Source organism: Salmo salar, chromosome ssa09 (genome assembly GCF_905237065.1).
Source record: "Salmo salar chromosome ssa09, Ssal_v3.1, whole genome shotgun sequence".
NCBI classification, from domain to species: domain Eukaryota; kingdom Metazoa; phylum Chordata; class Actinopteri; order Salmoniformes; family Salmonidae; genus Salmo; species Salmo salar.
Genome location: NC_059450.1, coordinates 8,540,105 through 8,562,573, shown reverse-complemented (window position 1 = coordinate 8,562,573; position 22,469 = coordinate 8,540,105). Strand labels below are relative to the sequence as shown.

At 42.2% G+C, this 22,469-nt stretch overlaps 1 protein-coding gene across 2 annotated transcripts in view; it reads right to left on the bottom strand.

Annotated features, from left to right (window-relative positions):
* Positions 1-6,287: 6,287 nt before the first annotated feature.
* luzp1 (leucine zipper protein 1) overlaps positions 6,288-22,469 on the bottom strand; it is a 91,883-nt gene continuing 75,701 nt past the window's right edge. For both annotated transcript variants that reach the window (XM_045723363.1, XM_014210121.2), the window contains exons 4-5: positions 10,205-10,485; positions 6,288-9,824 (exon numbers count right to left, since the gene is read on the bottom strand). In XM_045723363.1, coding sequence (XP_045579319.1) covers positions 10,246-10,485 — 240 coding nt within the window. In that variant the 3' untranslated portion in view covers positions 6,288-9,824; positions 10,205-10,245. The remainder of the gene's footprint in view (positions 9,825-10,204; positions 10,486-22,469) is intronic.

The window sequence follows — 22,469 nt, the reverse complement described above, 5'->3', positions numbered from 1 at the left end:
CTTACCTGATGTGTTTGTCTGCTAGTTTGCTTATCTTGCACGTTGTCAAAAGCCTCTCTTTAGCCAAGTCTCAATTGCAGGTGATATAAAAGCAATGGAATTGTTGCTCTCACCCAAACACACTCGCGTGCAGTGCACTCACACGTGCTCAGGAGTGCCGCTGTCAAATCCAAGCATGCAGAGGCCTTTAAACAAAAAATGAAAGACCTAAACACTGTTGAATGGACTTTTCCACTTTCCCGTAACACAGAGGCATACACAGTACAGGTGCAAAGTATAGTCGACACGGACACAAAAACATGGTTACAAACAAGTTGCTTTTTTATTTAATTGGAATACATAGTCCGCTGTACAGTTGGCAGCTTTGAGAGACCTACATGCAGAGTGCGGTAAGGTTAAACATGCACAAATGTATTATTACTCGAAGACAGAAAAGCATCCCGCACAGTTTGCTGTGTATTACTGACACAGAAAAGCTTGGCGCAGCGACGCTCATAATCCCTTTTGATCTGATTTCATAACATACATTTCTCTCTTCGTTACAACTGTCAGTTCCTTCCCCCATTTAAGAAGCATTTCTACATAACACACTGCAATATAAAAACATCACTTCCAACTCCCCTAGTTGATTGTACAGGCCAAAATTCCCCTGTGTGTGTGGGTGTGTGTTGGAGAATATCCAGTTCTTTATAAGTATGTGTGTGTTTTTGTGTGTGTGTGTTTTGTGTGTGTGTGTGTGTTTTTGTGTGTGTGTGTTTTTTGTGTTTTTGTGTGTGTGTGTGTTTTTGTGTTTTTGTGTGTGTGTGTGTTTTGTGTGTTTTTGTTTGTGTGTTTGTGTTTGAGTGTGTGTGTTTGAGTGTGTGTTTTTGTGTGTGTGTTTTTGTGTGTGTTTGTGTGTGTTTGTGTGTGTGTGTGTGTGTGTTTGTGTGTGTGTGTGTTTGTGTGTGTGTGTTTTTGTGTGTGTGTGTGTGTGTGTGTTGTGTTGTGTGTGTTTTGTGTGTGTGTGTGTGTTTGTGTGTGTGTGTTTTTGTGTGTGTGTTTTTGTGTGTGTGTTTTTGTGTGTGTGTGTGTGTGTGTTTTTGTGTGTGTGTTTTTGCGTGTGTTTTTGCGTTTGTGTGTTTTTGTTTGTGTGTGTGTTTTTGCGTGTGTGTGTTTTTGCGTTTGTGTGTTTTTGTTTGTGTGTGTGTGTGTGTGTGTGTGTGTTTTTGTTTGTGTGTGTGTTCTTGTGTGCGTGTGTGTGTTTGTGTGCGTGTGTGTTCTTGTGTGTGTGTGTGTGTGTGTGTGTGTGTGTGTGTGTGTGTGTGTGTGTGTGTGTGTCTTGAGGCCTGAACATCTTTTTCTTTGGCAGCATTTGCAAACAGCACACAAGATGAACAAACCCTGAATTTATGAGGGGGGAAAACAGAGTAGCAAAAAACCTGGAAGACTGACTGATTCCTGAACCGCTAATAAAACAGGACGCCACATGGCAAATGACTTAAGACTGTTGACTCCTAGCAGACCCACTCCTGATAAAATGTACATTACTCTCATTCTTCAATGACTATGACACAAGGCTGGCTTCTGACAAGTCTCTCTCCTCTTGCCATCTCTCGCACTGTAACAAAAGAGGAAAGTACTCTCCAGGAGTGCATTAATGAGAAAGATGCATACAGTATCTAGCAAAAAATAAATCCTTACAATCAAAGAGGACAAATACTAAATATATTTCAATAAGGCCCACTTTACAAAATTACAAGATTTTCTTAAATAAAATCTATCCGATACAGCTTCCAAAATAAGACATCTTTTGTTTTACAAAACTGACACAAAATACATGGGCGGAAAACAAAAGAAAAATCCTTAAATTGAATATTTCAGCACAAATAGTCGAAGAGACAGGGTATGCATCTTGGAAAACACTGGCGCTGTCTCACGGACTGTAAAATGGAAACACTGTGGAATGATTTTGGCACAATGTTAGAAGGCAAAGACATGGATGTGATCGAGTGCCATGCCTCACGAAATCATCACAATTGTTTAAAAAAAAAAATGAAGGACTTCATAATAATTTGTTCAATAAACGTGACAACTCCTCATGCTATCGGACGAGTTGTTGCTCCAAGCAACTTTTTCAAATTCAATCAATTTCAATTTGGCCGGTGCAAAAACACACACACACACACACACACACACACACACACACCCTTTGATGACCATACATTCAGCAAAGAAAAATAATCACAAAGAGTGAAATAAAATTGTCAGGGACACACGCAAAAGTGACTTTTGACAAAAGGGGCTTACTTATGTAGGGTCTTAAGTTAAGTGCTGGTTAAGTGCAGATTACCGTTTCTGAAGTCCATTGACACCATGAACCCTCCACTTACAAAGGAGGCCTTTGAGGACCAATGCCAACTCATTCCAAAAAGCCATTTCCGGTCTCTGGCCTCCTTCCGTTAAGTACATTCTCCGCTACTTTGTAAGAGAGGAAAAAACAATGACGTGTAAATAACAGATGTTTATACACCAGAAGTTACAGAATGAGTGTTAACCGTTCTGTTCTCATCTCAAAATGGTGGAGGTTCTTCCTGTCTAAACCTCGTCTTTCTCCGACTTTCTCCTATCATACCTAATCTGACAATCTCCATACAGCCGTAATCTGAGCAGACAAAATATCTGTGATACTCACTATACCCAAACAGAGACATTTGGTTGGCTCTTCAGAACCATTGCCCTTTGAAATCCTGCAATGCCTTATTTTGAATTCCAGCTGCGTGTGTGGACTCTCGAAAGACTCCAAAACAACATTCGTTAGGACGTTGTGTGGTAAGGGGTGCTGATGACACATCCTCATCCCCTGCCTCTTCCCCAAATCAGAGCTGCTCACAACGCACATCCACTCCTCTTGCAAACCCTTAGATGGCCATAGCGAGGCCATTCAGCAGTGGATGTTGTGGTAATGTTACAGTGAAGGGTTCATGTACACAGGGGCCATGTAGGGGAGAAGTGGACGTGCATTGCTGCTGGGGGGGGGATGGAGTTTCAGCCTTGCCCTTTAAAAACGCCTTTCTTTGAAGCCCATCTCCAGGACGACCCTTGGAAAGCACATTAAACCTATGGTTTCCGACAGCTGCTGTCATCCTGGGACCCCCCCGACTCCCCTCGGTGTGTAGGGGGACAGGGGAGACTGTATGGCGGGGGAAGGGATGCTGGCCTTGCATCATAGGATCAATGACATGATGATACCCGACCCATGGTGACATACGTCTATGGGAATGACAGTTGATGTGCACGTGCCTGGGCTCAACTTTGACACGGACCTCCGAAATCCGTACCTTCTTAAAAAAGGAGCTCAAGCTCACGAACTAATTGCCTACTATCAAAATATCCCCAGTGAGTGATTTGCATCGAGAGTCTGCACAGACACTTTTATATGAGCATTATACATAAATCCCTTGGCTATGATGGACAACAACCACTAGCATGTGGATTTTGGCACATCAGAGCGAGCCAGTTTTGACTGGACACCCATCGACTGCCTCCGTTTCTGGCTAGTGCTGGCCGCTGCCAAATCGTCTCGATTTCCCCCCAGTATTTATAACCCTCCAAAGTCGAAGGGAAAGACGTGATTAGCTCCAGCCTTGACCTTTGACCTTTCGGTTACCCGGGAGCTGTATATCAGTGTCTGCCGGCAAGCTTTGGCAGCCTGTAAAACGGCTCTCAGAACTAGCAATGCTTATCACGGGCGTTAAGAATCAAGGCATTCTTGAGGTAGGGGAAGGAGGAGAGAAAGGAGGGAAACTGGAACCACTGTACTCTTCCCTTCTCAGAACCACTGTGCAGGACAGAAGTGACAAGGTCGGAAATACAGATTTGGAACGAGTGGCCGGCTGGCGGTCGTCATGCTGGTAACCGAGGAGGACTGGTTGCGGGGCCAAGTCATCACGTAGCCCTTGGCACATCAGGCTTCTGAACAGCATCAAGCGGTGTGCGTTTGCACTAAACACATGTTCGCAGACGGGACAGTAGCCGTGTAAGGGGCCACATGACAACACTAATGCCTTATGATGCTGAGCTGAGCCAGAGCCCTTCTAACAGGTGAATCAAAAGGGCAGAACATTTTGGGCAGCGAACATCCGTTTATGGGTCCCAAAACAAAACTAATCAATTCAAAAGATTGGAGGGTCTTGGTATTTTCTGGAAAATGTTCTTCTATAAAATATTCTCTCCAAATGTAAAAATCTTTGCAAATTTGTAATGAGCATTCATTATACTTGTCCACACAATAACCAGTAGACAAACCTTGACTAAATCCCTCTCTCTCTCAGCAGGATTATCACACACTCACGGCATTGACAGTAAGTGGAGGAATAATTCTTGAAAAAGGTAAACAAGTAAATTGCTAGCTAGCAGAAGGAGGGGAATTGCACCTCCAATTTCCACAGGGTTAGGGGAATACAAGGTGGTGATTTCAGGGTTGGTCATTATTTTTGTATTCTGTGTGATGACTTCTTCCATTTCCCATTCTCAATACGCTATGAAATCTAAAGGCCTGTAAATGATAGGTCCCCTTCACCAAACTGCAAAGTTCACAATGAAAAATAGGTATATGCATTTTGTAGTAAATAATTAATAAATATGAAAGCTACAGTGAAAATGCTGGTTGGCTGGTACTATACAGGTAAGGCTAAATTACAACAACTGACCAGTATCATGGGGAAACTTTAACTCTGGTCAATCCCGCATAGTATACTTGAGATCTGACTGGTGAGACCTCTAAGAGAACTAGTGAACAAGCTGGCCGTAGAACGATACGAACCGTATTACCACATTCTGGATCCAACATCCTAGTCATTGCATGGCGTAATAATACAGTGACTCTCCAATAGGATCTGAGGGGGAGATTCATTTGCTCTTTTGCTTTACAATGACAGCCAAGCCAACAAGCAAAGGCCATTCTCAGGTTCAGCTGCCATTCCTGAAGCGATATGGTACCCCTCCTACCAGAGTTTGTAGTTAGGAGTTTAGAGTTCACAGAGTATTGCCTGTATGAGTATTGTAGTGTGTATATGTAAGAGTATATCAGACCTCAAAACTAGACTGGTGGTGTTTCTATGGCACCCCCATGATTTCTATGGTTTCTGGCCAGAGTGACACCAAACCCTCCCTAATCCAACAACAAAAAGTCCAGTTTCAATATTAAAACAAAATATATTTCTATAAAAAGAAAAGAAAAAAAAAAGTTGAGTTGAGACGATTCGCACTGCGAACCCAGTCGCGTATATTTGGACTGATTGTTCCTTGTGGTGATTGGACAACACGAGCCCAACGCCTTGCTTCCTGTGCCTGGTTGCAGCGCTGCTGTGAACAGTCAGAGTTTATTGCAAGATCCAGGTCAGCAGTTCCAGTTGGAGCCTCCATTCTGTGTCCAGTCCAGGGAGGAAGGTGCGCTGAAGCAAAGCACCCTAGGAATAGTAGTCCTCTTCCAGATGACTAATATTCAGTATATGTCCCCCCCCAAAGCTAAAATATATGCATTCAATCATTCATCGAGTGCAGACAAAAGGGGCGGACCTTCTTTTCTGCCGTTTGTCCCAACAGACCATCCACTCTATTCCACAATTCCAGTTGGGGGGGGGGGGACGATGGTGATCAACAGGGAGTGAATTACTGAGAAACAAAATTAAGCACAATTTGAAGGTTTGATCTAAGTCCTTGGCTATCATCTTCCGTAATGCTTAGGTACTGGTGTTGAAGAAGATATGTTTTATGCAGCCTATAAGTAAATAAGAATATGCATCTATGACAGGGTCCTTATCTTTGTTGTTCTTAAAGCAGAGAGCATGCAGGGACACTGGAGGCACATAACTTCAAAATGCTCCTCTTATACAGTACGTAGAAACATGCAAACTTCCGCAAAGCCCTACATTCAACCCTCTTTTAGGCCGACATTATGCATTCTCTGGAACGATAGTCATGTTTTGTGGATTAAAAATGGCTTTAGGTGTGTGTGTGTGTGTGTGTACAATGTGCAAAATAAAACCCTGCAAAAATGCTATGGTTGTCGGTAGAGAACAACCAATAGTCGGTCGGGACAATATTTTGGGCCGATATTAGCCTTTCCTATTCTATCGGCGCAGCCGATTTCCCCTTTAAAGCCTGAGCGCACTTGCCTCTCGTGTGAAACTCCTGCAAGCCGGCACCGCTCATTGCTAGTTAGCCTGTCCTCAAGGAACCTCTGGGATGCTTGCTAGCTACCCACTCATGCTGCATATACATTTAGCACACTTGAATAATGCCACATGGAATGTAGAAATGTTTATAGTGTTAATTTACTGTTAGGCAAAACAATGTCCATACAGACTGCAGCACTTTACAAAGCAACATACCAATAGCTAGTGTTCATAAAGACAACTTTTCTAACATCAGCTCACTACCCTATAACTTTATTTGTGGTAGCTACCATAAAGCAAAACATGCTAATTTCAAAGCTGATTGTCACCAAAAATTGTGTTAATAATTCACTGCTAAATGACTACATGAGTAGCCAGTGGTTTCTTCTCTCAAACTGCCTGGCTACATAAGTCCTGAGTGGTGTATTTTCTCTTAAAAAAGGTGCTACACCTCGAATTTCTCCCATGTGGAAGCTAGGTGAATTGTAACAGCACTAGGCTGCATTCAAAACAAATCTCCCCCATCCCCAGCATCCCATTTCCCCGTAACAAGGCAGAGGCTCACACTTTACTTCTCACGCCTTTTACTTTTGGTTCTCGTCCACCAGCGTCAAACAGCTGGTAAAAAATATATTTTTTGTTTTTGAAAAGATATTTCACAGCGATTTAGATGGTACAATGATTCCCTACACCAGTGGTCACCAACCGGTCGATTGCGAGCGACTGGTTGATCTCCAAGCATTTCTAGTCAATCACCAAACATTTCTGTAAAAAACCCAACGATAAAGCCTCGCGTTACTATTTTTTTTTCATTTTCTTGGTTTCTCGCTGTTGACGGTGAGTTTACGTGATTCAGCAGCCCTAGCGATGGGAAGGCAAATTTATCCCATTTTGAACCACTTCATGCATCTTGAAAGTAGAACGCCGACCTACCTGGCAGGCCCAGAAAGCAATTCAAGTGCACCTATAGGCCTACCGAAGTCCAATCAGATAGATCACTGCACTGTTTCCTCAAGCAATAGAGTGTAAAAAGAAGCAAAGTTGATACTGTGAGATTTCAAAAAACATTTAAAACCATGACTAGAGAGACTCAACAAATACACCAAAGAGTTTCTGTTTTTATGAGTAACTTCATGTTTAAGTTGCTATTCAGCACTGTCAACACTCTGTTCAAACCTTTTATAAGCCATAAAAATGCACTTTCTCCCTACTTCCACTCACGCTACAACCAGCACTGCTGCTGCAATAAATGAGTATAGCAAAGCTTGCGTTGTTATTATTAGTGGCTTGTTAGTGGCTTTTTTAATATCAAGGAATAGTTCACTTTCTCTGGTCATAGGAGTAACATGAAATAGTGCACGAAGCAGAAATAATGCAGTGCGACTTGAGTTTCGCCATCAGATGGAAGACCGTGTCCCATTTTCACAGCAAAGGGAGGGAGAGCGAAGGGACGGTGAGTCGGGTGAGGGTCAACCTCACCGCTGCTCGCTCCCTCCTCAGACTGACCAATAGATGCAGGCAATCAGTCCAGTAAAAAAAAAAAAAAGAGTATGCTCACTCAGCCTCTCAAGTAATACGACAAATGATCTATTACCAGTGGGATCATATACCTATCATTTCAAAATGAGAACAACATTGGCACGGCAATTCAAGCATAGTCAATATGCAGTGATAATGTATTGGGCCTATAGCCTACTGCACAAACCTCATTGCTACATAACCCGTTTTTAATTGGTTAATGTTGCATAGGCTTAAGTTTTTTAAGTCATGTTAAAAATAAAAAAAAGAGCGGTAGATCTCGGCTTGCATTTTGACTCAAAGTGATCTCGACTCAGAAAAAGGTTGGTGACCACTGCCCTACACTGTTAAGTGCATGTTTTCTCACAAACAGAAATTGAGCGAACAGTGTAGAATTATAACAACCAGTAAATGACGGAGCCATTTCTACATTGTCTGCTTGACCCCTTTTCCACTAGATAACACAGCCACAAAGTCAAAACAGCTTTCCCATTTTGACAACAGATGCAGCTCTGGCGGGAGAAATCACTAGGCAAATATCACAGCCAATCACAACAATGGCGGATAAGTAATACTGGGAAACATTATCATTCCACTATATTATGAACATTTTCTGTAATTACAAAGCAACAATTCAGAAAAATCCTATGTGTAGCACCTTTAAAGAGACAGCCCACGTCTTTATAAAAGAAGACAATAGGCTACTTCTATTAACATTTTGTTGATCACTAGGCCTAACAGGGTTTGGTAGACTACTTTCTAAATGGAATACGTTACAGTTGCCTGTCCAAAATTGTAATCAGTAACATAATGATTACTTTCAGTTACTTTTGGATTACTTTCCTCTTAAGAGGCATTTGAAGAAGACAAAAAGGATCCATCAAACACATTTGGTGTGTCATCAGTGGTCTCTGACTTCTGGTCAGACTCCCTCAGATGGAATAAACTTAACACTTGCATCTTTTTTCAATGATTCATTGAATGTCATTGAAAAAACAGAAAGGTATCACAATGTATGTTTTTCCCACAAACATCATTTCTGAATTTAAAAGTAATCAAGTTTTTCAAAAGTACATGTAATCAGTTACTCCCCAACCCTGAGGCTAACATGGTCCCAAATGGAAGGGAAACAGATTGTCATCTGTAGACCCATAGATCATTGAAATGAGCCCAAATGAGTTCAAAAGATGAATGCATGCAGTCTTATTGGGTATGAATTCACCTGTATTGTGAGTAGGCAAGCCTATGCCATCTTGATTTACCCAGTTTATCAAGAGATTAAGCATTCAAATCAATGATTACCATTATGTTATGTAGATAGATTGTTAAAAAAAAAGTAAAATTGATTGTATGATTATATAATTGATTTGTGGCTGTCTCTGGGAAAATTAATCAAAATCCTTAAATTGAATTATATTCATTATCGGCATAAAATATTGGCCGTCGGCCTCCTTGACCTCCAAAAATCAGTATCGGTATAGGCCCTTAAACTCATATCGGTCGTTCTCTAGTTGTCAATATAAAGCAAATGCATGGTCTAAGCGCTCACTAAATTAAGTTTGAATAAGTCAAAGATCAGAGTAGATTTATTTTTAATCCAAGTAATTCGCTCCCCGTTTCTGGTCACATGGGTACAACCTTTGTGCAGCTTGGGAGCTCCGCTGGGAAGTTCCAAAGTGAGGTCTTGTAACGGTCCACTCCGAAAGACAACAAATCCTTCCTGTGTCTCTCTCGCCCCCCCCTCACCCCCCCACACACACACACACCTCTAGGCCCAGTCACCCAAGTGATCATCTCTCCCTTGTCGAGTCTGAGGAATACATTATAATACATCTGGTAGGAGAAGATGCGGAAGAGGATACATTCACTGGTGGTGAGGTCCACACCAGAGCGATACTGTATATGGGCACATTATAATACAACTGATGTTGTGTCTGTGCAAATGGAAGAGTGTGGTTGAAGGTTTCAGAGGGTGGCCATCTTGTTTTTGCACTCAGAGAAGCATGGGTAGGTAGGTGCTGGACAGGGACTTGAGAGTTGTTTATTCTTCTGTATGGCTGTGACTGCTGTTGCTCGGGGATTTAGATATGCTTGATACAGTACATTTCTCCTTGTTGAGGGGCTCCAGGCAGTTTGGGGGCATGGAGAGCTCTGGAAAAAAAAAGAGTGCACAAGTCGTATACTAACAGAGGGCTGGGCGGCAAAGTGCAGTCAAGCAGTCACTAGTGGCTCAGTCTGGAGTCACATTTTTATCCTCTGACGGAGTTCTAAAAAGATTCCCACCATAAAAATACAGTAGTTGTAATAGTCATGGCTATTACACAGTTTCAGTGAGATGAGAAGATAATCTTTCATGTTATCGTCAGGTGATAACACAATACAGTATCAACCTGTATACACTTTATCAGAAACTATATCAGAAATGAAAGATACTCTTGTTAATTAACAATGCTAGGCCAGAAAGCAGGCTCCGACATCCAACTGTAAGTCGCTCTGGATAAATGATAAAAATGTAAAATGTAATATCCTACCTGGACATTATGAAGCGGAGCTACAAGGATGGTTGGCCGGTTTAGTTGTCGGTCTGACGGTTGCTCCGTGGTTGATTACCGCGCCCGGTCATCCTCTCCGCATGGCCAGCCTGACCCCTACTGGACCACAGCTCTGGTCTGGAAGCCGTGGTTCCCGTTCCTCTGCTGGCCCCTAGGTCAGGCCTGGAGCTCCTCACTCTCTCCCTCTCGTAGGTACCCAGGTCACCGGGGGCCGGCCTCGTCCTCCGTGACCAAGAGCTGGGGTTAGTGTTGTCGGCAGCCTAGTCACAGTGAAACAGAAACAACAAACACTTATAGGTCATTAACTCAACGGTCTGTGAGAAGAAGTGAAATCTTGGCAAGCCGCTGCGACTGTGGATTTTGCCACAAAACAGAGGGAGAAAAAAAACCTTAGATCAAAAACAAGACACCCCAGTGAGGAATTTATAATTTATATGGGTCTCGACTAGCAAATGAGCACCCTATAAAACTTGCTTGCATACCTTCACGCAACCTCAATGACCTTGTTCTAGGAAAGTGAGAGATGACAGTGCAGTTAGTAAACGTCTGAAAGCAAAGGCCTATGATTTCAGTTTTAAAAAGGCTGTAGTACTGTAATTAATGACAGGCCGCTGGAATCCCATCCTGCCTACCGCAGCAGAACGTTGCTAATTGCCCTTAATGGCCGCTCTGCGTCTCCTGGGGATGACGGGCAGGCAGACAAGAAGCCTGTTACAATGCGAGGGGCTGCCAAACGGGCAGGGCAGACCCAAGATGGCAACTTCCTGTTCTATTCATTCCAAAGGGAAGAAATGACCAGAGCACATTCTGCATTGACTACAGCATTACCGCTGAAGAGTTGGGTTATACTGCGTTTTGAGTGTAAACCATATGTAAATTATGCTTCATGAACACCAAATGTACAATAGTCATGTTCTTTTTTGGGGAATTGTTTTCAACACCAAACCACAGGATTATTTTCTGAGCCATTGAAGCTGCAACTCTTGACATTTTCCTGTGGATAGCGGAGATGACTCTTTATTCTAGAAAAAGTTTATTAAAAAGGTTCTGGGTTGGATGGGCCTACAAATATAGGTTATTTAAGTCTTTCAACTGAGTGGCTTAAATAAGCAATGAGTGCAAAAACCCCAGAAGCTACTATGGACATTTTCCCATAACTAAATCTTAATTTCAGAAAATATTTCTGCTTGTGGAATGTCGGAACGTTATAAATGTTGGTTAGGCAATTTGATCTGCCACATGAGCAGAGGAAATGTACTGGGAACACCAAGTGCTGAAGCCCTCATCACAAACCTGCTTTGTTCCCGCTTCACTCAAATACCTTATGATTGGGGGCTGATAATTTTTTTTGTAACTAAAAAAAAACTAGACATCAAATCTGGCCCCACTTTTTGTTTTGAGATAAAGTGAAAAAGTTTGGGTGGGGTGTATTTATTGAGTTAAGACAATAGACTTTTGACAAAGCCTCAGAAAAATCACTCAGTTCTGAAAACACCCCTTCAGGCAGAAGTCATGAAAACGTTTTGGCTTATATTACAGCACAGAATCATGGCCAACTACACAGCTTACCTCGAGGACAACACAAATGGAGTGTTACATGCATTACATGCCTTGCAAAACAAGCCATTGCTTTGACATGAAAGCTGTCTAACTTTGGTTGCGTTTCAGAAGCACATCACTTACGTTCCATGTTAGAAGCGAAGTGTGCCAAAGCTGGTCTCCAAGCAGACAATGCTCATTACACCCAAGGTAATACATTTCAGAGAAGCCTTAATTCAATCCGCTTATTAAAATTTATGTTTTGAGGTCTTTGTCCAGGGAAGACTTTAATAGCTCTAACATACCTTGTGGAACCCATTTCTCAATCACTTTTCTTACAGGCCATTGGGATCTCCTCTGATGTTTTAACCACCTACCAGCTCTCCTCCGTGGAATCGTCCAAGTTTAACTCCAGCGCAGATTGTTTTTCCAGGCTTTTTAGGTCAAGTCGGGCAAAAACCAACCAGAATGACAGCATGGGCCACGCATTTCACCTTGTTGCCACTGAGTTTGACTGACTCACACAAAGGATGTTTTCGTATCGCAAATCAGACAGATCAAGCTATGGTACACAGCCAACCATAAGTTCACAGCCCATTCACATACCATCTGAGGTTTCTTAGTTTTACAGTGGGCTGCAAAAAACAACACTGACATTCTGTGCTGTACTTGGAGGTGAGAATGGAGAGTTAGTGAGGCTGTATGCAGTCAGTCGCCATTTTCCCACTGGCCATACAAACCACACAGAGACCCTTATAATCTGATGCTATAATGCTGTCACGACTGTGACCTTTGAATGGAATAAGAGATGTCCCCTAGGATCTCTATGATGAGGGGTCAAACAAATGACAACCAAATAAATGATATGAGATAAATAGCCATCTACTGACAGATAGTCACCCTCTGTACTGAAGGACACCAATTGCTGGGTCTTCTCTTCAGTGGCTATTGATTATGTGGGGTTAGCCTGAGAGGTCATAACAGGCAGAGGTTAAAACGTCTGGATCAACTTCAATTTCTTTAAAAACAACTGATAGAAAAATGGACGCAAAAACTATGGCTGATCAATGATCAGAGAAAGAGGCCTCATGATAGGCAGAGCTACTGTGCATTGTTGTCAAACACTCATTGATATAGCCAACCTTATAGATGAAACGTCACTCTGGGACAGCAGAGCTGTGTATAGACTAGGGCTGAGTCTATTTAGTCAATTGTTTGGTCGATAGGCTGTTGGTCGACCGAGATTTCTTTAGTCGAGCAGTCGCAAGACACCAGGTGCACGAGACACCGGTCTGATTCGCGCCTGTCTCAGTGGACTAATCCAGGCCACGGGGATGGCACAGTCCATCCCTCTAAGACATATTATACATAATATAGCCATATACAATTTCAGTAAAAATAATTGTGCAACACTAATACATCTAATATTATTTTATAACAAATGTGTTTTCTCCCGCTTTGGATACGGTCGCTGTCCGCGCTCCTGAATCATAATCTTCAGTGCGCCGTAGAATTGGCACCTTTCCCTATGTTGCTATGTGCATAATAGCAAAGTTAGCCAGCATATTGGGATTGAGAACAAAGGGGCGGCGGCAGCAGCATCAGAGATGAGGAAACAACCCTTGCTTTAGCCTACGTGGCTAAGAAAATTTAGGAGAGGAAACCAACTTAATTAGGTCCTATAATCAATAACCTAACTGTTAAATGTGCCTGGCTTTATAAATCCTCCAAATATATCTACAGAAATAAGACGGATCTTGCATCTGTTGTCTGTTTAAGTGATTGTTTAATAGCCTACTGATTCCGTGAGCACCAAGCCTCATGCAACGGAAAATGTCAGATAAAGGAATTTCACAGATTCTGCTGTTTTTAATCTTTGGGGTTACTGTAATAAAGGCTTTACAATTTTTTTTGGTCAGAACAGACTGGTATTATAATTGATTTAGTGTTGTTTACACTGTTCCAAACAGTAATTAATTCTTTAATTCTTTAATCAAATAGTGTGCTTAAAGCATCAGACATCTCAGTGCATATGTAGTTGATTTTATTCAAACACATAGGGTATTGTCTATATATGGAAAAATACTTAAAACATTTAGACCAATCGATTGGTCAAAAGAAAAGGACGACTCTCGGTCGACCAATATATATTTTTTAGTCGGGGACAGCCCTAGCATAGACAAAATGAGAGAGATGTCCATGGTGGTTTTGATGGTCAACTATAATTCCCTTCTATATCCTAACGTTGAGATGCACATCTCCATGACAGTTGACACCGCAATTACTGTCCATCCTATTGCCCTTCACCCAATCAATGGCTCATTGTAACTGTAAAAACACTACAATGATGCCTCAAGCCCTTTTCTAACGAATACTACCTGCACAACTGGAATAATAGAGGACGACTGCCTTTGGTGAAGTTAACAGAGAGAGGCATTTTGGAAACAAGCACTGTTGATTTATAATAATATTCCCTTTGGGAGGGTGCAGAGGCAACAATGAGTGATTGGAACACAAAAAAAGAAATCACAACAAATTAGGTAGTTCATCAGCAGCACACAGCTGGTTTTGCACTTCAGGAACAAGTCGGTTGCATGGAAAGAGTTCATCCTCTCAGGGAGGGCTAATGTGAGTAATGGGAAAGAGGATGGATTGAGGGGATAAGATTAAGTTTACGTGCTGGAATTGACTTGAGTTAATGACCCTGATGGCTTGCTCTCTCTCAGTTAAATGAATGGGACTCATTCAGGTACGGGTGAGGGCAGAGAGCCCATAGAGGTACAGGACGCTGAAAGGGCCTCTTGGGGGGGGGGGGGCGAGGTTTAGGTGTTAGGATGATTTCATTAAAGGCGTCTCCTACCGATTCTTTAACTTTTCCTGTTATAGAGGGGATATCCCAAGTATAAACACAGTCAAGTACACACGCTAAAAGGGTAAAAATAAAAGTGTTTTTAGCAACATAGTGGCTTTTTTTAGACAACCGCAAACTTCAAGGTGCAGGGCATTCAAGGAGTTGGTCTGATGGTCAAATGTGATGTCATCAGCCTCCCCCCCCTACTGACGGCTAACGAGGGGCTATAGGGGGCATTATAAAGCAGAGTGTGACAGCAATTACAGATCTAAGGGCCGTGTTGCCGGCATGTTATTTATTTAATGTCTCACTCGGCGGGAGATGAAAAGGTTGGTGGAGGGCTGGTGACCTTAGCATCGGAGCCCTGTGTTTGTTTTGACTGCAAGAGGAGCTGGGTGAGTTGAGTTGCACAGTATCAAACAGAGCCTCATCGGCCAACCAGCAGACTAGACAATGACACATCTGCAGCTTTGTTAAAGAGGGAGCCCTGACCCCCTTGACCCCTGACCAGACCCCTCATAATTAGCTGGACCCAGAAATGTACAGTGCAGAGGCTACAACCGCAACAAGCATCACTGTTGTGTGATGACCCATAGATCTAGTCATGCTTCTTTAATACAAGCACTAAGCAGGCATAACTCAAGCTAGTATGAGCTATGAAGCAGACACAAAACAGCCCAGACAGACCATTCCAATGACCGCTTTATCAATAAGCTTGTTGTTTCCCCTTCATAAGATATGCGCCATGAAAGATACATATAAACACGGCTGATGGATGATAGGGGTGAGGGGGCATGGGGCAGTTGTCATTTTCACCTTATCTATTTGAGGCCCTGTATAACCTTTAGCTGTATAACCTATAGATGAGGTCCTTTTGGCTAGAGCAGGGGTTTTCATGTGATATTTGAGTGACAAAAAAAAATAACATCTATGGGCTAAAAAAAACACATTTCTAGAAAGGATTATAACTATGTGAATTGACATTTTATTTATATTGAATGCATGCTTATCTGCGTGCGTGCCAGTACATATCAGATTGACTCACTTTCAACCAGTAAATGTGAACAAGCTTGTCTCTCGTGTCTGTTTTAATAAAAGTGAACGGTGTCAGATAGTCAGCCTTCTCTCAGACATAATTGACCAGACTACATGCCATGCTTAATAAGCAGCTAAATATCTGACACCAGTTGTCTGCACTACATTGTGGGAAATGGAGTCAAATGGAGGCCAGCTACATGGAGGTGTGCCTTTGAACAATGCCCATCTTCAATTATGTAAGGAATAGCACACTGGCTGGCAGGTCACAGTTGGTAAGCTTCTGGCACAAAAAATACAAGCAAGGGGGGAAAAAATCCTTGAGGTTTTTCAACAACAAAAAAAAAATCCTCCCTGTTGAGGTCTTTTCATTTTCATCCTCCCTCTCTTTTTTGTCCCACCCTTTTCTCTTTGTGCTGACTTCAGTACCAGGAATCAGGCTCAGAGAACTGCTATGCTAAGCTTGAAGTTTTAGGCCCAGCGTCAGTGAAAAATAGTGTCTGAACACTCATGCAAAGTGGACACACCAGAAAGCTAGAGTTGGTGTTTTCTGGACTATATTTTCCAAATAGCAAAGTAGGTACACACAGTGCTCTAATTGAGGGGGTGTGTGCCATACCCCTTTGTTAGCTTAAAGATGTCCTCTCCAGTGATTTTGTTAACATTTCCTGTTGAAAAGCAATATCCCAATTATAAATACAGTGAAGTACACACACTAAAGGAAAAATATTTTATATGTTTTTTTAGACAACTGCAAACTTCAAGGAGTAGGACATTCAAGGAATAATTGGCCTTCACCTTTGCTAGAGGAAAAATAGCGGAGCAATAGAGAACAAAAGAGAGAAAAAAGTCCCACCACCCCACTTGTGCCATGTCATGAGGATACCTGGACCACCCATTGAGATGTGCCTTTTAAGTAAATCAGGTGTTAAATGAGGTGAAAAGGGAGCCACTAAGATTTAGCCCTTTTAAAAAATACTAATAATTTTTTACTGTGAAAATCTCAGAAATCCTTAGCAGAGGCACTCCAGAGACAAAAACGACAGCTGGGCCTGATTGAGAGAAGGGAGGAGAAAAGGGTCAATCGTAACAGCAGTAGCCTATCAACATACTGTACCATTCCCCGTGTGTGGCGCCCCACTAGTTTGAGCAGAACTATCGGTCGGGCAGCAAGCATGCGCAGCTCAAACAACTGGTTGTCCCGTGGAGCAGCTCACAGACAAATGACTGCGATCGAGTATTTAAAAAAATATATTTTTATTTAACCTTTATTTAACTAGGCAAGTCAGTTAAGAACAAATTCTTATTTATAATGACGGCCTACACCGACCAAACCCGGACAACACTGGGCAAAATTGTGCGCCGCCCTATGGGACTCCCAATTAGAGGTCGACCAATTCTGATTTTTCAACACCGATACCGATTATCGGAGGACCAAAAAAGCCGATACCGATTAAAATCGGCCAATTTTTATATATATATTTGTAATAATGACAATTACAACAATGAACACTTTTATTTTAACTTAATATAATACATCAATAAAATCAATTTAGTCTCAAATAAATAATGAAACATGTTCAATTTGGTTTAAATAATGCAAAAACAAAGTGTTGGAGAAGTAAAAGTGCAATATTTGCAATGTAAAAAAAACAAACGTTTAATTTCCTTGCTCAGAACATGATAACATATGAAAGCTGGTGGTTCCTTCTAACATGAGTCTTCAATATTCCCAGGTAAGAAGCTTTAGGGTGTAGAAATTATAGGACTATTTCTCTCTATACCATTTGTATTTCATATACCTTTGACTATTGGATGTTCTTATAGGCACTATAGTATTGCCAGCCTAATCTCGGGAGTTGATAGGCTTGAAGTCATAAACAGCGCAATGCTTGAAGCACAGCGAAGAGCTGCTGGCAAATACAGGAAAGTGCTGTTTGAATGAATGCTTACGAGCCTGCTGCTGCCTACCACCGCTCAGTCAGACTGCTCTATCAAATCATAGACTTAATTATAATATAATAACCCACAGAAATACGAGCCTTAGTTCATTAATATGGTCAAATCCGGAAACTATCATTTCGAAAACAAAACGTTTATTCTTTCAGTGAAATACGGAACCGTTCCGTATTTTATTGAACGGGTGGCATCCATAAGCCTAAATATTGCTGTTACATTGCACAACCTTCAATGTTATGTCATAATTATGTACAATTCTGGCAAATTAATTACCGTCTTTGTTAGGAAGAAATGGTCTTCACACAGTTCGCAATGAGCCAGGCAGCCCAAACTGCTGCATATACCCTGACTCTACTTGCACAGAACGCAATAGAAGTGACAATTTCCCTAGTTAAAAGAAATTCATGCTAGCAGGCAATATTAACCAAATATGCAGGTTTAAAAATATATACTTGTGTATTGATTTTAATAAAGGCATTGATGTTTATGGTTAGGTGCAACGACAGTGCTTTTTTCACGAATGCGCTTGTTAAATCATCACCCATTTGGCGAAGTAGGCTGTGATTCGATGATAAATTAACAGGCACCGCATAGATTATATGCAACGCAGGACAAGCTAGATAAACTAGTAATATCATCAACCATATGTAGTTAACTAGTGATTATGTTAAGATTGATTGTTTTTTATAAGATAAGTTTAATGCTAGCTAGAATTTTACTTTGGCTCCTTGCTGCACTCGCATAACAGGTAGTCGGCCTGCCACGCAGTCTCCTCGTGGAGTGCAATGTAATCGGCCATAATCAGTGTCCATAAATGCCAATTACCGATTGTTATGAAAACTTGAAAATCGGCCCTAATTAATTGGCCATTCTGATTAGTCGGTCGACCTCTATGTTATTGCGGGTTTAGCTCCAACAGTGCAGTAATACCAAACAATACATACAAATCTAAAAGTAAAAGTAAAAGAATGCAATTAAGAAATATAGAAATATTTGGACGTGCAATGTCGGAATCCGGAGTATAAATATGTATATACTGTACATAATAAATAAATAGGTAAAACAGTATGTAAACATTATTAAAGTGACCAGTGTTACATTAACAAAGTGACCAGTGTTCCATGTCTATGTACATAGGGCAGCAGCCTCTAACGTGCAGGGATGAGTAACTGGGTGGTAGCCGGCTAGTGCCAGTGACTAAGTTCAGGGCAAGGTACTGGGTGGAGGCCGGCTAGTGATGGCTATTTAACAGTCTGATGGCCTTGAGATAGAAGCCGTTTTCAGTCTCTCGGTCCTAGCTTTGATGCACCTGTACTGACCTCGCCTTCTGGATGATAGCGGGGTGAACAGGCTGTGGCTCGGGTGGCTGAGGTCCTTGATGATCTTCTTGGCCTTCCTTTGACATCGGGTGCTGTAGATGTCCTGAAGGGCAGGCAGTGTGCTTCTGGTGATGCGCTGGGCTGACCGCACCACCCTCTGGGAAGCCTTGTGGTTACAGACAGTGTAGTTGCTGTATCAGGCGTAGATACAGTCTGACAGGATGCTCTCAATGGTGCATCTGTAAAAGATTGAGGGTTTTAGGGGGGCCAAGCAGAATTTCTTCAGCCTCCTGAGGATGAAGAGGCGCTGTTGCGCCTTCACCACACGGTCTGTGTGGGTGGACCATTTCAGATAGTCAGTGATGTGTACGTTGAAGAACTTGAAGCTTTTCACCTTCTCGTGCGCCCTCTGCTGTATCCCAAAGTCCACAATCAGCTCCTTCGTTTTGTTGACGTTGAGGGAGAAGTTATTTTCCTGACACCACTACCCCTGGGCCCTCACCTCCTCTCTGTAGGTGGTCTGGTCGTTGTTGGTAATCAGGCCTGCCACTGTTGTGTCATCTGCAAACTTGATGATTGAGTTGGAGTGGATGGCCGCGCAGTCATGGGTAAACAAGGAGTACAGGAGGGGGCTGAGCACGCACCCTGCTGGGTTTTTCACGCTCAACAGTTTCCTGTGTGCATCAAGAATGGTCCACCACCCAAAGGACATTCAGACAACTTGACAACTACGGAAAACTTTGGAGTCAACATGGGCCAGCATCCTTGTGGAACGCTTCCGACACCTTTTAGAGTCCATACCCCGACGAACTTAGGCTGTTCTGAAGGCAAAAGGGGGTTCAACTCAATATTATGAAGGTGGTCCTAATGTTTTGTACACTCAGTGTATTTCATGTGCAGCCTAATGTGTGCAATTATGTGCCAAATCAGTGATTTAGTGTATTTTTATTGGGTAAGCATTAGAATAAGCCACCACAATATTTGCAGCCTTAGGTGGTAATATCCTCTATGTGCTGATCCATCATCAGTATTGTGAAATAATTAGAATGTTAAAGGAAAGATTTGAACGGTGAAAGCTGATCCATTCTTTTGATCCTATTAGTATCGACACGTGCGCCAACGACACACTTAGCGACCGCTCTCTCTGCGTGTTGTTTAAGGAAATATCTTTGGCCGTTGTAGGAAAAATGCATTGTTAAAAACACTCGTAAGCCTAAATTCCATCGCTATCGTGAAACCGGGCCCAGACTGTTTTCACAAGAAAGAGAGAAAAAAAAATGAGGAGTTGAACATAACAGTATGCCAGTGGAAGGTAGGACAGTAGCGGTTAGTGACTACTATGATTTCCCATTGTAGCCAATTCAATTGCAGTAATTCCATTACTGATTTTTCGGTAATTCCATTACCGATTTGGAAACAGAATGAGTTTTAGTCACTTAATTCAGAAACAAACTTGATATCAGTAAAAACACTAAGTAATTGGTAGGTCTACCTTTATTTCTGATTTCTGTGAACTTTTATTATCCTCATTCCTCATGAGGGAGAGAAATTTAAAAATTTCTTAAAGATATGTGAGTTTTTCGTAACGGAATTACAAGGCTCAAGGAAATGTTTCTTAAACTTACAGAAGGCCAAAAATTTCTCCAATTATAACTGTTGATATTAGTTGGCACCCAAAATGCACATGCTTCTATGAACTTCACGTTGGCGCTTATGGGTCCTTTTAGATGGAAATGCCCATATCCAACCAGACGTTAAAAGGCCCATTTTAACCATGAAGAAGATTGGTCTAAATTGAATTGTCCATGGTACACACAAGGATATACCATGACATTTGAAATGCTTAATTTAATAAAACAACAAACTTTAGAATATTGTATTTATGTACGGCGCATTGAGATACTGCTGCTTCAGACGTCACGTGGCTTTGACAGTAGCCTACATTGTTTACAGTTGCGGACTGTAAATGTAACCTAGAGTTCTGAGGATGCGCAAAGTGATTGTTTTATTTTCAAGGTAATTTTGTCTCATCAGTAATGCGTTGCGTTTTACATGAAAAGGCATTTGACTATTATAGGCCATTTAGCCCTTGGGTGAGCCCTGACAACGGTATGCTATTCAAATAGCGATTACAAAGTGGGTGGGTCGAGCCCTGAATGCTGATTGGCTGACAGCCGTGGTGTATCACCGTATACCACGCGTATGACAAAACATTTAATTTTACTGCTCGAATTACATTGGTAACCAGTTTATAATCGCAATAGGGCACCTCAGGGGTTTGTGATATATGGCAAATATACCACGGCTAAGGGGCTGTGTCCAGGCACGCTGCAACCCGAGTATATTGGCCATATACCACGCATCCTTGGGCCTTATTGCTTAATTAGTCTACAGGCACGCACCAATGTAGGGTCCACAACACAAGACAAAGATCAATGCAAAGCACGCACCAGAAAACTTTTTTTGAAACAGAATCAGTTCTATTAAGGCGAACATCTGACTTATGTTTCACTGTTGCTGTTAGCCTAGGCTACTGTTTGCCAACAAATACTGAAATAGCACCCTGAAAACAACTGCGCATTGTCTACTGTTGTGGCATTTTCCGTCACTCTGATTGGTCAAGAGAGTTTAGATATAATTATTATTTTTTTTAATGGAATTTAGACCAAAATATAAAAATATATATACACTGCTCAAAAAAATAAAGGGAACACTTAAACAACACAATGTAACTCCAAGTCAATCACACTTCTGTGAAATCAAACTGTCCACTTAGGAAGCAACACTGATTGACAATAAATTTCACATGCTGTTGTGCAAATGGAATAGACAACAGGTGGAAATTATAGGCAATTAGCAAGACACCCCCAATAAAGGAGTGGATCTGCAGGTGGTGACCACAGACCACTTCTCAGTTCCTATGCTTCCTGGCAGATTTTTTGGTCACTTTTGAATGCTGGCGGTGCTTTCACTCTAGTGGTAGCATGAGACGGAGTCTACAACCCACACAAGTGTCTCAGGTAGTGCAGCTCATCCAGGATGGCACATCAATGCGAGCTGTAGCAAGAAGGTTTGCTGTGTCTGTCAGCGTAGTGTCCAAAGCATGGAGGCGCTACCAGGAGACAGGCCAGTACATCAGGAGACGTGGAGGAGGCCGTAGGAGGGCAACAACCCAGCAGTAGGACCGCTACCTCCGCCTTTGTGCAAGGAGGAGCAGGAGGAGCACTGCCAGAGCCCTGCAAAATGACCTCCAGCAGGCCACAAATGTGCATGTGTCTGCTCAAACGGTCAGAAACAGACTCCATGAGGGTGGTATGATGGCCCGACATCCACAGGTGGGGGTTGTGCTTACAGCCCAACACCGTGCAGGACGTTTGGCATTTGCCAGAGAACACCAAGATTGGCAAATTCGCCACTGGCGCCCTGTGCTCTTCACAGATGAAAGCAGGTTCACACTGAGCACATGTGACAGACGTGACAGAGTCTGGAGACGCCGTGGAGAACGTTCTGCTGCCTGCAACATCCTCCAGCATGACCGGTT